Raw genomic sequence first — 12,950 nt, 5'->3', positions numbered from 1 at the left:
AACTTGGAGGAGGAAACAAATAAATCAGTGTTTATATAGACTGTCCAACATCCTGGGGTATTTTCAAAAAAAAAAAAATCAAAATGCTTTCAGGACGTTTAAAGACACCACTCACATCTGGGTGACACTTTACAAGAGTGCGGAAGACGCATATGGTTACATTTAACGAGAAAATAGGGTAAAAAAAAATGTCAGGCATTCTGCCACTACAAACCTGTTGTCACCTTGCTGCAGTAGTATTAAAGTATCTCAATCGTAGTAGGGAGAGGGAAGAGAAGAAAAAAAACATTCTTAAAGCACATTGAGGAGGGGGATGCGAGGATGACTTAAAAATACGACTTCCTGTATTCTGTTGAGAAATTCCATGTGTGGTGACATGTGTGTTACTGCCAAATCTTTTGCCCTGAATGATCCACCAGGCCACCGTGAAAGCGCAAAGCATCCTTGGAAAGAACAGAAGAATTTGGAAGAGGACATCTCTCCGAGGCTCATTGTGTTCTGTAAATCATCGATTAGTCTGACTGGGCTCTTTTTAAAGTGCCTTCTCATTCTAGTGGAGTAGAACTACCACATTCCATTTTCAAGTCAAACCACCCACACATTGAAAACACACTTCTTTATTTAAAACAAAAGCACACTAAGTGGCCTATAGTTTTACCTTTCAGCACTCCCCAGAGGATGACAATTGAATCTGTCCAACGAGATGATGATATGAGCATGCGGATGATGGCAGCCATTGCTGAACTTTGGCGTATCCTCCACAGGTGATGAAGACGTACCACATGTACCACACGGAGAGCATCAGTGCCGAGAGCAAGCTGAAGGATGCGGAGAAACAAGAGGAGAAGCAGTTCAGCAAGTCGGGAGATCTCAACGTGAACCTCCTGCGGCACGAAGACCGCCAGTCCCGACGCAGTTCTGTTAGGAAGATCGAGAAGATGAAAGAGAAGGTGGGTGTTTACTGGAGATCTTAATCCTGGAATGGATGGTGAGGTTTGAGTAGTTCAGTTTTATCGCGCTAAAGGGGTTTAATGAGTAACGAATTGAGGGGAGCCATTTCGATTGGACGGGAGTCGGCTGCGTTCCATCCCACAATGGCACATGGTGGCACAAGCGCCCTTTCCTATCTGCGAAAGCATAGCAAAATACTAAAGGAAGGAAAACTCCACCCATGCACACTGTTGGACTGTGTTTTGGCTAGACTTGCACTAGGCACAAAATAGGTTCAGCTCATAGCTGAACCTATTTTGTGCCTAGTGCAAGTCTAGGGAGCAAAAAAGTTGTGTGTTTACATTTTTGTTCAACGTAGATGAGCAAAAAAAAAAAAAAAAGTTAAACTGTGTACCGAAGTTACATATAATACTCATTAATTCTCATTTTTTTATGTTATCTGTAATGAGTAACTAAAATTATTTCATGAGTTATTTAATATAAATAAAATTTTGTAAGTGTCAACTAGTTTATTATTATAAAAAAAAAAAAGTAAATAGTTGTCTTTTCTATCTACTATGTTTTAAAAAAAAGTTTAAACGATTAATTAATTAACTAAATTACAAAAATGTGTTATACTTGTATTTAACCAATTTTAGGGAATGGGGCTAAATTAATGCAAATAATATCACAGGCGTCTTTATTATTGAAATGCTTGAACGGTTGAATTAAAGGGAGAGTCTCTATGATTTAGCACCATCCAGTGGTGAACTTAATAATTCATTCATTTTAAAAACCCAATATTAATTTCAATAATATGCAACAAAAAAAGTGATATCATATCAACGTACATTTATATATATATATATATATATATATATATATAATCATAGGCCTTGTACCGCTAAATATATTACATAGGTCGCGCTGTGCCTTACAGGAGGCTGACATGTTTCACCTCCATCTTTCTGGTATGGATACGGATAAGGATAAGATCTTCGCAAACATAGTTAGCCTCTGGTGGTGCTTGCAGCTAGCGTCAAACCCACAGGGTCGCCCGCCGCTTACCTTACAAAGCTGAGGCCTGCAGGTGATTGTTGTTGAGTTCTGTGATTCAGGCTCGTGCCGCTTGCCTCCCTCTGCTTTGCTCTCGCTAGCTTCTCCCACTAGCCGCTCTAGCTAGCTGCTTCAGCTAGTTTTTGTTAGCCGCTCCAGCGAGTTCTTGTTTGCCACTGTAGTGCACGTGCTTCACAATTGTTGCATTTTATTAGTTTACCACTAGATGGCACTAAATAATACTCACTGTCCCTTTAAAAAAAATAAAAAAAATAAAAAAAGGAGTGGGCCTTCTTTGGCCCACGGACCATGATATGTGCACCATTCCTTTAGAAGCATTTGATTGTTTCTCTGCTTTAACTGTAGACAGGAAGTCAAAACAGAAATTACAACATAACCTCCTTGGTAGAGTTAGAAAAAATATATATGACAGCGATAAACAGCAGTAAACTTAGCAAGTGCAGTGGAAAAACTCTCTGAGGAGACTCCTGGCTAAAAGGCAAGCTCAGCTCACATTCAACTGCTGCAAAGTACTTTTACTTTCAACAGTTTTCACGCAGGAGCTTCCTCTGGAATTTCCTCATGCAAATGAAACTCCCTTTATATATCAGGTGCCGGAAATCAAAAGGCTCAGAGGATGACAGTGTTTCTGATTTATACGGGATGGCGCTTGCTTGGGAATTGAGCTCTTTTTATAACGCAGTGCAGCAATGAACATTCCTCCCCTCTAGTCTCGCTAGTTTCCAAGCTATTGATGTTGTCTCTGCCGCACACTTTGAGGTGGAAATAGCCTACCAACCAACACGCTACTGCTGAAATTTGCATCCCGGAGGCTTTATTATATACAGTACACGTAGAGCAAAAAGTGCGATGGTCAAATCGGAAGCAACCCTGTCAAGTACTGGACCAGTTCCATATAACTACATTGTGTTAAACAGCTAAACATGTATTTCTTCTCAAATTAACGTTGGGTTTACAACGCATCTTTTTTTGCTCGGCCGTTTCATTAGGTATACCCCTCAATCTACCCATCCTTCCATTTCCATTTGTCCTGATTAGGAGTGTGGGTGAGCCGGAGCCTATCCCAGCTGACTTTGGACGAGAGGCGGGGTCCGCCCTGCACTGGTCGCCGGCCAATTGCAGGGCACATATACTCTAAAAACTGTTGGGTCAAAAATAACCCAAATTTGGTCAAAAATGGACCAACTCAACTTTTTGGGTTGTTCAATAAACCCAAATAGTTTGGTCAAATAAATAACAAACAAAACAACCACAGAATTGGGTTGCTTTGTGGGTTATTCATTTAATTTTACCCAACATTTTGAGTTATTTAACCCCAAAAGATGGGTCGGTTCATTTTTTACCCAGTTCAATTGGGTTATTCAATTTACACCAAAAGTTGAGTCAAACGAATAAACCACAAAAGAACCCCCCAAAAGTGGGTTGCTTTGTGGATTATTAATTTAATTTATTAATTTAATTTGTTTAATAACTCAAAAAGTTGGGATAGTCCATATTTGACCCAATTTGGGTTATTTTTGACCCAATCGTTTTTAGAGTGTATGCACAAACAACCATTCTCATATCTAGCTATCTAGCTAGCTATCTAGCTAGCCATCCATCTTTGTGGTTGTAACTGCATCACAATCGGATGTTCGTTCTCTATATTTGCGAATATTTTCCACCAGTCATGTATCTACATATTGTTCCAGGTATCTGTAGAGGCATAAATTGTGCTGTAGCTCTTGCATTGCCTCTCTTTAGATGAGTTATCCCCGCTGAGTGCACCAGCTGTTAAAGTCGCAGCCTTTTTTTTTGTCAGCATTGTGCAGTCTCCTGAGTGCTGAGAAACACATTCATGACTAAACACAAGCCTGCCCTGCGCCGCTTAACACACGACTAATGTAGATGCAGCTTCCCTGGAGTGTTTCCAAACTTCCCGCTACCATCTCTGCCTCTCGGAGGGTCCCAGAGCTGCAGCTGCCTCACACACACACGCACACACACACACACCCACACACACACACACACATCTGCTTGATTTACCCACACTGATGTGTTTTTCCCTTCATCTGTTCATTCTTCTCCAGAGGCAAGCCAAGTACTCCGAGAATAAGTTGAAGTGCACCAAAGCCCGCAATGACTATTTGTTGAACCTGGCAGCAACAAACGCGGTGGTGGCCAAATATTACATCCACGATGTCGCCGATATGATAGACGTAAGTATGCAACACATGTTTGTTTACGTGGCACAGCTGAGAGTTGACGTGGAATTAACTGCGCTGCCTCCAGTTGTGTCTTGATGGCCACGTTGCGTTCATTTTCATTTTCTTTTTACCCTTGGTGTTCAACACCAACTCTTAATCATACTCTTTGAAGCCTTGTGACAAATGATATGAATGAATGCATTTACTATACATTGCATTATGCTCATTGGCCATAATATTAGGAGCATCGGCACAATCCAGTGCGGCCTTTCCTAATTTTTCGTCCGGCAAACGTCAACACGGATGAGGGTATTGACAATTTGACATCCTAATTGATCCTAAATTCAATTTGCTTTCCTCTAGTCTGTATGGTTGGAATTCACCGGATGTGGAGAACCTTCTTCTCTCTGAATGTTGTAGTCAGTGTCATATTAAGCACGTGTATCGATCCATCCATTTTCTGTTCTGCTCTCCTCATTAGGGTTGCGGATGAGCTGCAGCCTATCGCAGAATGGCACATAATTTCATTTATTATATTAATTGTTATTATTATTAATTTCATACCCTTGCCAAATTCTGTCAAAGTGCATTTTTATATGCGAGTGGTCCACTTTCAGCTAGAAAACAAAAATGTTCCTTGCCAAAAAGATTTCTTTCCTTTTCTCAATACACACATTCTATAATAAACAAACTAAAAACAAACAAACTAAAAAAACGCAACCACTGCTCTATTTGCATGCAGGGTACTGTATGTTTTTTTTTTTTTTGCTGAAATATACATCTAGAGCACAGAAAGCAGCCCTATTTTCCATTCAAGGAAATTTATGTTGAGAATGTACTTGTGGAACATTACATTTGCCATGTTTTGTATTAAATCCTTATGTAATGCCACATGCTGGCTGTGAGAAAGATGACTAATTTCTTGACACCAACGGAAAAAAAGCTGTTGTTGGCGTCTGCGCAAGAGGTTGTTCCAAATGAGAAAGAATTGCCACATTACAAATGTTTTTTTCTATTATTTGTTTAGTGTTTTAAGATTCTCAGCGATGTTCCCTGAGGCTGGGCCACCATACGGCACTAGATCAGGAGTAGAATACAATGCATGTTTTCCAGGTCAGACACGATGTCATTAAATTTGTACATGTAGTGATGCGTAGCAAGAAATCTATTTCATATCAGTCAGTCTTTTTGTTGTTTATATGTAAATGCTAACCGGTTGTATTGAGATGCTGATTTGTGGCTATTCCAGTCCCTTGGTCTTGTTCTGCTCGGTTGGATCCAGTGTCTGGACGCTGAATGGACCAAATCCTTTCTGAGCTGCGTTGAATGGGATTGTAAGGATGTTTAGTTTGGGTGCCACTCGCAGGGCAGATTAAGAAATGCTTTTGACGACTCAGCACACATTAAAAGCCAACATTCGCTCAGCAAGAAGTCCACTCTGTCACTCCACATCAGCATCAGTAATGATCTTTAATAATGTGTTTGCTATACATGCTTGTCTGAGGTGTCATTATAGGGAGCATGCGAGTGTGTGAAACCTAAATGACCTCCATTTTGAACATTTGACATGGAGAGCAGGGTTCTTCTGAATGTACAGTATTATCATAGACAACAAGTGCAATCTAAAGTAGTTCAGCAGAAACCAAGTATAATAAGTCGTAACACAGCAGACACGTCCACATCAAAATTTAGCTGTAATAAAAAAATAAAATAATGCATATATTTGTGGAGACTGGGGTCAAGTTGTATTTTACAATTTTGAAAATGTGAAGAATATACCAAGTTATTTCATGTTAAAGATTAGATAGCGCTTAATATGAAAAGAAAAATGCACAGAGCTGTCACCAATGTCTTACAAATGCAATTCTGCCATCTAGTGGCAGAAAAATGACCAACACAAATCAATATCATTTTTTTTAGTACATTACATCTTTTTAATTTTAACTTAATTTGATAAATTATGAAATATATGTCTTCTTCTGACTAAAAGATGCAGCCATAATTCTATTTGTTTAACTTCCCCCCATTTTTCAGTATGAAACCTTAGAAGAAAAATATTTTATTATACATTTTTAAAATTTGCGATTAATCGTGAGTTAACTATTGAAGTAGTGGATTCATTACGATAAAACATTTTAATCGCCTGACACCCCTAATCATAATTTATTTAAATTACCAAAATATGAATCTTCTGTAGTATGCACATTACAACCAATTGCATAGGGTTGCAAAGAGGATTTCAAATACATTTAACAGAGTTTAATATCAAAATTAACAAATAAATGTAACCTTTATTCAACCGGGTAGGTCAGTTGAGAAGTATTTCTAATTTACGTTGATGACTTGGCCAAGAGGCAGCATACGAGGCAGTTACATGAAAGTGATAAGAGCAAAACAATAAAACCAACATCATCATGTTATGAACACAACACACAATAAATATGATGACCGTTGAAAGTAAGTTGCTAATTTACCTTACTTGAATAAAGCGTAATTCCACATCCACTACAGTAGGTGGCAGTGGCACCCTCATTGTCAGAGAGTGTGCAAGGAGTATGATCTCTTCTGCAGAGGTGCACTTACAACAACTTTATAAACAAATGACACTCTTTATAAGTCACGGAAAGTTGGGAGTGGTGTGCAGGGTTATTATAGTTTGGAAATTTTTAATTTTAGTTAGTTTTAATTTCGTTTTGAGTTTTGTTTTTAAAATTTAGTTAGTTTTAATTAGTTTTCAGGGTGGTTCTGTTCATTTGTATTAGTTTTAGTTATTTCATAAATGCTTAGTTTTAGTTTAGTTTTAGTTAGTTTCAGTATTAGTTTTAGTTTTTTGTGTGTGTATTACTTGTACGCAATATTTAAAAAAACACACCATGGGAGCAACGTCATCTGAAGGTGCTTTTCTATTGGCTGCTGCTAGATGATGTCACTTTTGCGTGACATCCTTATTCCGGTTAATATAAAAAATAAATCATCCCCAAAGGCTCATGCATTAAATTGATTGCCAAAGACTAAAACGAAGGACATTTTTGCTATAATTATAGTTCGCTTTAGTTAGTTTTGTAATCATGAAATGTAGTTTGTTAGTTTTCGTTTTTTACAGAGCATTTTTGCTTTTATTTTATTTAGGTAACTAATTTGTATTTTGAATTGTTGTTTTAGTTTTTTTTGTTAGTTTTAGTTGACTAAAATGACCTTGCTGGTGTGAAATATTTTTTTGAGTGTAAAAAAAGAAAAAGAAAAGAGAAGCACTGTGCTAAAAGCAAGTGGAGTGTTCTTGAACATTGGTTTGTATAGAGTTTTTAAAAGCAGAAAGGAGGATGAAAGAACTTCGTTTTAAATTCTGCTACCTACAGATGGTTCCAGTCATCTGCAGAAGACAACAGTAAAAAAGGGAGCAGCCAAAGGAAGTACGGGCAATAATTAATAAATAATGAAAATAATGAAACATTTCTCAAAAGCAGATTTGCCATGCAGAGGGATGTAAAAAAAAAAAAAAAGTTGAATTTCTTTTGTATTATTAATCCATCCATCCAACCATTTATTGTATTGTTGAAAATATTATGTGGTGCGACCAACCGACCATTGTAGAAAGCTTTCCATGATAGATTTATGCCCTAAATTATAGATGTCCTAAATGGTCGATAATAGTAAATAATAACAAAGAGTAAATATTTTATGTGTTTCATAATAAATTAACGGTGCTGCATCTGGTGAAATCCTTATCTGTCAATAACCCTTATATACGAGAAACAAAACATATCAATTTGGATTCAAATAAACCTATTCCCTTCTTCCTCCTTAGCCTAAATATATGCGGTACTGAAAATTTAAGTGAACATGAAAGCATTTGTCATAGCGAGACAGAAGCAATACGGTCATCAGTGCTTGAATGTAAACGTGTTCAATCATCCTTTAACTCCAGCATCTGCTGCAGCAGACTCGTAGATTTGCCTGTTTTGTTGTCACATAGCTTGCTTATGAAAAAAACCCCCGCCTAATTTGCTTCACCCCTTTAGTCTCCTTTTTTCATTTGAGTGACTTATTGAGGCTACATCAAAGCAAAGAGATAGTTTCCTCGCGCTAACGAGCGCTAAAGAGCATTTGCTTAGTGATTCACACAACTGTCAGTCGCCCCTAGCTCCCTCTAACGCTCAGCCCAAACATCCCTTTGCTTAATTGGGTTACTTCATACCGCTCAGTGTGATAAAGCTCTGTAATTATCCCTGGTGTCCTACTAGGCTAACTCCGATCAGGATGTGAGCTCTTGTTTTGGAACAAACTTGAAACAAGATGTAATTTCTTCATATTTCCCTGCAAGCTGCTCTGACATCGTTTCCAATACGATAACCGCAAAGTGTTTTTGTCGTTCACAGTGCTGTGATCTGGGATACCACGCTAGCTTGGCGCGGACCTTTAGAACTTACTTGTCCGCGGAGTACAACCTGGAGACCTCCCGCCACGAGGGACTGGATGTCATCGAGAACGCGGTGGACAACCTGGACTCTCGCAGCGACAAGCACAAGCTCATGGATATGCATAACCAGGTGTTCTGCCCTCCCATGCGCTTCGAGTACCTGCCACACATGGGAGATGAGGTGAGATATGCTCCCAGTGCTTAACATTTTCACATTTAGTAAGATTTTCTGCAAATTAAATATTATGTACCTAGCTGAATAATAATAATAATAAATACTATGCTTTGAAATTTCACTTTTTAATTGACTAGAAATAGGGACAGGAAGACCAATTAAATGTTCTTCTGCCAGACTGTACAAGGTACATTTAATTTGTAAATCCACATGTGACCATACAACTTGCTTTTTTTTTTGCACTAGGTAGTACATTTGTGGATACAATGAAACCAGATCTTCAGTATTTTAGTATATACTGTATACTTATTGTGACATTTTTGTTTGGTTTGTCATGAGAGTTTTCTAATGTGAAACATGTGCCTTTGGTCAATTAAGGTCAGGAAACCCTGGTTTAAGATGAAACAATCATCAATTGTAAAATTTTGTGTCACCACATGACTCATCAGCAAATCGCTAGACCTAAAAAGTGTTTTGCCTTCCAGCTGTTTTATCAAGGCCGCCATGGAAAAATGTAGCGTATTTTCCGCACTTTAGGGCACACCTGAAAGCTTTTAATTTTCTCAAAAACCGACGAAGTGCGCTTATAATCTGATGCGCCTTATATGTGGTTCAATATTGGTTAAGTAAGCTCCATCTAGTGGATGCTTAATGCAACCCCAGCCACAACAGTATCCTTCTATTCTATGCGCCTTATATATGGAATATGTTTTTAAATAGGCCATTCATTGAAGGTGCGCCTTATAATCCAATGCGCCTCATATTGCGAAAAATACAGTACTATTCTTGTCCTGGCTGCTTCGTATCATATCGCTAAATGTCTTTTCACACTGCGCTTAGCACAGCACATTACATTGTCAGCCAATGCATTTGTCACGAAGTGGCAGAGTGATTTCAAAATGACAACAGCAACAGATGGATGGATAGATGGATGGATGTGTGGATGGATGGATTTCTACCTTGAAAAAAGCAGTGGAAAGAAATCAACGAGAAAATGGAGGACCCAATAATTAATGTGATGTCCTAGTATCCTGAGTTCTGAGACTCAATGACTTATCATTACATGGTAAATAAGGTACAATTTAGGTGTACCAGGTTTGCCTCAAGTGGTAGAAAAAATGATTTTTAGCATTTTTAACAATATAAATGTTAGCTTAAAAGTTTAGCATAGCCACACATGCTTCACTTGTATCACCTCTCCTCCTTCTTTGTATAAGTGAAAAATATGACCTACAGCCTGCTTTCCATGCACACCAGTGGGAAAATGCACCAGGCTACTTCCTCTTTGGTTGCTTAGCAACCAGTGCTAAATATAATCAAGCTTGTACCATACTGCCATCCTTTCTGTTTTGACCTGCACTGGGTGCTAGGGATGTAACGATAGCGTCAATATTGTGAAATTGCGATATTTAAGGTCTGAAATTTTGACTGTTTCTGTTTGTAAACAAACAATTCAAAATGGACTCCTCCCATGGCTCAACCCATACTAGCTCAACGTTCACGCCCCCTGCCTCTGACCGCACTCAGCCCTGCAACATCACTCTTCTCGTCAACATTGCGCCTGCCTTCAGCAACACGCCCCCCGCTCTGTGATTGGCAGGGGGGATAAACATTAACTTTCCGCCCAGAAATTTTCTTCTTTTGGGCAAAACGCAACAAAATGGCAAAATACAGGCTGGGGGGGGGGGGGGTGTTGGTGGTTGACGACAAAATCCCCACCACACATTAACAGAAGCTCAGAGGTGTTGATTGAGAAGGTTTTCATGTGTATACATCCAGTGTTTATAAAGTGCTTATTTCTGAGTGATAACTTTGGACCCTCCCTTTAAAACTGCCACAATATGGTCGTCGTCAAGTCAGGTTGATTTCCATTTGTGCAGTTCTAGCTCCTTCTGGTGGCTAGTTTTTTTTTAGTGCAGTTTAATTTTCACAAGGCATGTTTTGGCTCTTCTATGTTTAAAATCCACGATAATTGTCAGATGAAGGGGAACGTAATGTGGAGGAACTTAATGAGTGCGTGCATTAGCAAGAGCCTCAATATTAGATGTTGAGATTAGATTAGTGATTGTAGGTTGTTTATATGCATTGCTGTTATGTGGTTTTTTTTTAGTATGAGTTTTTGTTTTTTTGTTTGTTACAATCTAATGTGACCTTTTTTTTATAACGCCAACCTCCTCACAATATTGCGATGATTATCATATCTTAACCTTCATATTGTGATAATACCGTATCGGGGATGGGTGCTGCAAAAACCCAATGTTGTGTGCAAGTGCCTTAAATCGAAAAGTATTTGGGTTCATTATACTTTCAAATCCAATAGGTGACTGGTATAATAAAGAAAATTATCAGTAGATTATTAATAAAGTGCTTTTTTTCCAACTCTGGCGGGATGGACCCACGCAACCAGTGTATTCATCCTCCAAGATTCGAACTAGCAACCCTTTTGACGTGAGGCGACTGTGCCAACCACCCCAAGACATATTCTTTTCCATTTGTATCTTAATGCTTTATGCTCCTTCTTCTTAGGTGTGCCAGGTGAGTGCCCAGCAACCGGTCCAGACGGAGCTCTTGATGCGCTACCACCAACTACAGTCTCGCTTGGCTACACTCAAGATTGAGAATGAGGAGGTGAGGATTTACGGGGGCTTTGTGTGTGTCCAGCAGCCCCCTCTTCCCCCACATCACCTTCCCCCTGATAGAGAAAGGCCTGTCTGCTGTTCCCTGGAGCCTCAGAGCAGGGCCACATCACCATCTGTCCTCATCGCAATTACTCGACGCTGACCCCTCCCACTGCGGGGGCTGAGAATTTATTTAGTGCCTTGTCACTGTGCCAGTGTTGTTTTCTGTATGAAACTGTGTGTTATGCTGATGAAGTGAGGGCTCTCTCATCAAAAAAGCCGCCGACACAAAGGTGCAAACGGAGGTGATAATAAGCCGTGTTCCTGTGCCAATTGCTCTGCCTCTCCTCCCGCCCTGTGTCTTCTGTTATATGCAATAATGGATGGGGCGTGCCATTACTGGAAATGAGCTTTATCAATCTATGCCCCCGCGCAAAAAAATTACGTATGCATTTGCACTCGTCCATTTTAGCTGTCTCCGCTTTTATTCAGACGTGATTTGCTTTTCGTTTCACTGCAATGCAAATGATAGTTTATCTCGCCCTTGAAAAATAAGGTCACTTGGTGCTTTTTTTTTCTCCTCAGACTAAATGGACATTCCTTGGATTGACATCTGTTTTCCTTTTTCATGCTCCCCTTTCGATGTAGGTGAGAAAGACCTTGGACGCTACCATGCAAACGCTGCAGGACATGTTGACAGTGGAGGATTTTGACGTGTCTGACGCCTTCCAACATAGCCGCTCCACTGAATCAATCAAGTCCCTGGCGTCCGAGTCCTACATGAGCAAGATGAATGTAGCAAAGAGGAGGGCCAACCAACAGGAAACTGAAATGTTCTACCTCTCAGTAAGCCTATCTAATACTTGTATCAAATTTCAATTGAACACCAAACGAATCAAAATGATCCCGCTTTGATTAGCATTTCCGTGAGCTGGCTCGTGTTATGCGGGATTAGAGGCGTCACTCGCTCATTGTCGTTTTAATCTCTCTATTTAGAAATTCAAGGAGTACCTGAATGGCAGTAACCTCATCATTAAGCTGCAGGCCAAACATGACTTACTAAAGCAGACCCTTGGCGAAGGTAAGAATTACCCCCTTGTTAATGTGACCCTCACTATCTCCACAATCGCTGCCTCCAGGTTTAGAGCAGGTGCAAGTTTAGGCAGCAGGGGATGACCAAAAATGGCAAAATGAAAAATAAATACATGTGAAAATAAAAACTGATATACAAATATTATTTAAAAAAAATAATATAAATGGAAATAAAAACAACAAAATGTATAGATATATGTGGAAATAAATACAAAAATAAATATTAGAAATAGATTTAAATAAATAATTAGGCTTTGCTCTCATATTTATTTATTTATTTCATGCTGCAGACGCTGTCAGCATGAAATCTGTCATGAAATGTTATTCAAATGAGGGAGCGGTCCTAAGCGTGTCTTGGATTGGACTCTGCCTTTGCAAACTGCCTAGCGTGAGCGTGTCGGCAGACAAGGAAGTCTCGCCCGCATTCATGCATGGAGAGCTCCGGCAATGGACGA

The 12,950-nt window shown here is 39.3% G+C and overlaps 1 protein-coding gene across 2 annotated transcripts in view; it reads left to right on the top strand.

Annotated features, from left to right (window-relative positions):
- The window catches only part of srgap3 (SLIT-ROBO Rho GTPase activating protein 3), a 67,444-nt gene that overhangs the window by 36,022 nt on the left and 18,472 nt on the right, over positions 1–12,950 (top strand). For both annotated transcript variants that reach the window (XM_086086654.1, XM_086086653.1), the window contains exons 5-10: positions 765–950; positions 4,077–4,205; positions 8,570–8,791; positions 11,312–11,413; positions 12,052–12,249; positions 12,400–12,484. In XM_086086654.1, the coding sequence (XP_085942780.1) occupies positions 765–950; positions 4,077–4,205; positions 8,570–8,791; positions 11,312–11,413; positions 12,052–12,249; positions 12,400–12,484 (922 nt within the window). The remainder of the gene's footprint in view (positions 1–764; positions 951–4,076; positions 4,206–8,569; positions 8,792–11,311; positions 11,414–12,051; positions 12,250–12,399; positions 12,485–12,950) is intronic.

This window comes from Leptonotus elevatus, chromosome 10 (assembly GCF_054856555.1).
Source record: "Leptonotus elevatus isolate MCC_2025b chromosome 10, RoL_Lele_1.0, whole genome shotgun sequence".
NCBI classification, from domain to species: domain Eukaryota; kingdom Metazoa; phylum Chordata; class Actinopteri; order Syngnathiformes; family Syngnathidae; genus Leptonotus; species Leptonotus elevatus.
The sequence above is the reverse complement of the archived record's forward strand: the minus strand, read 5'-3'. Positions and strand labels throughout refer to the sequence as shown.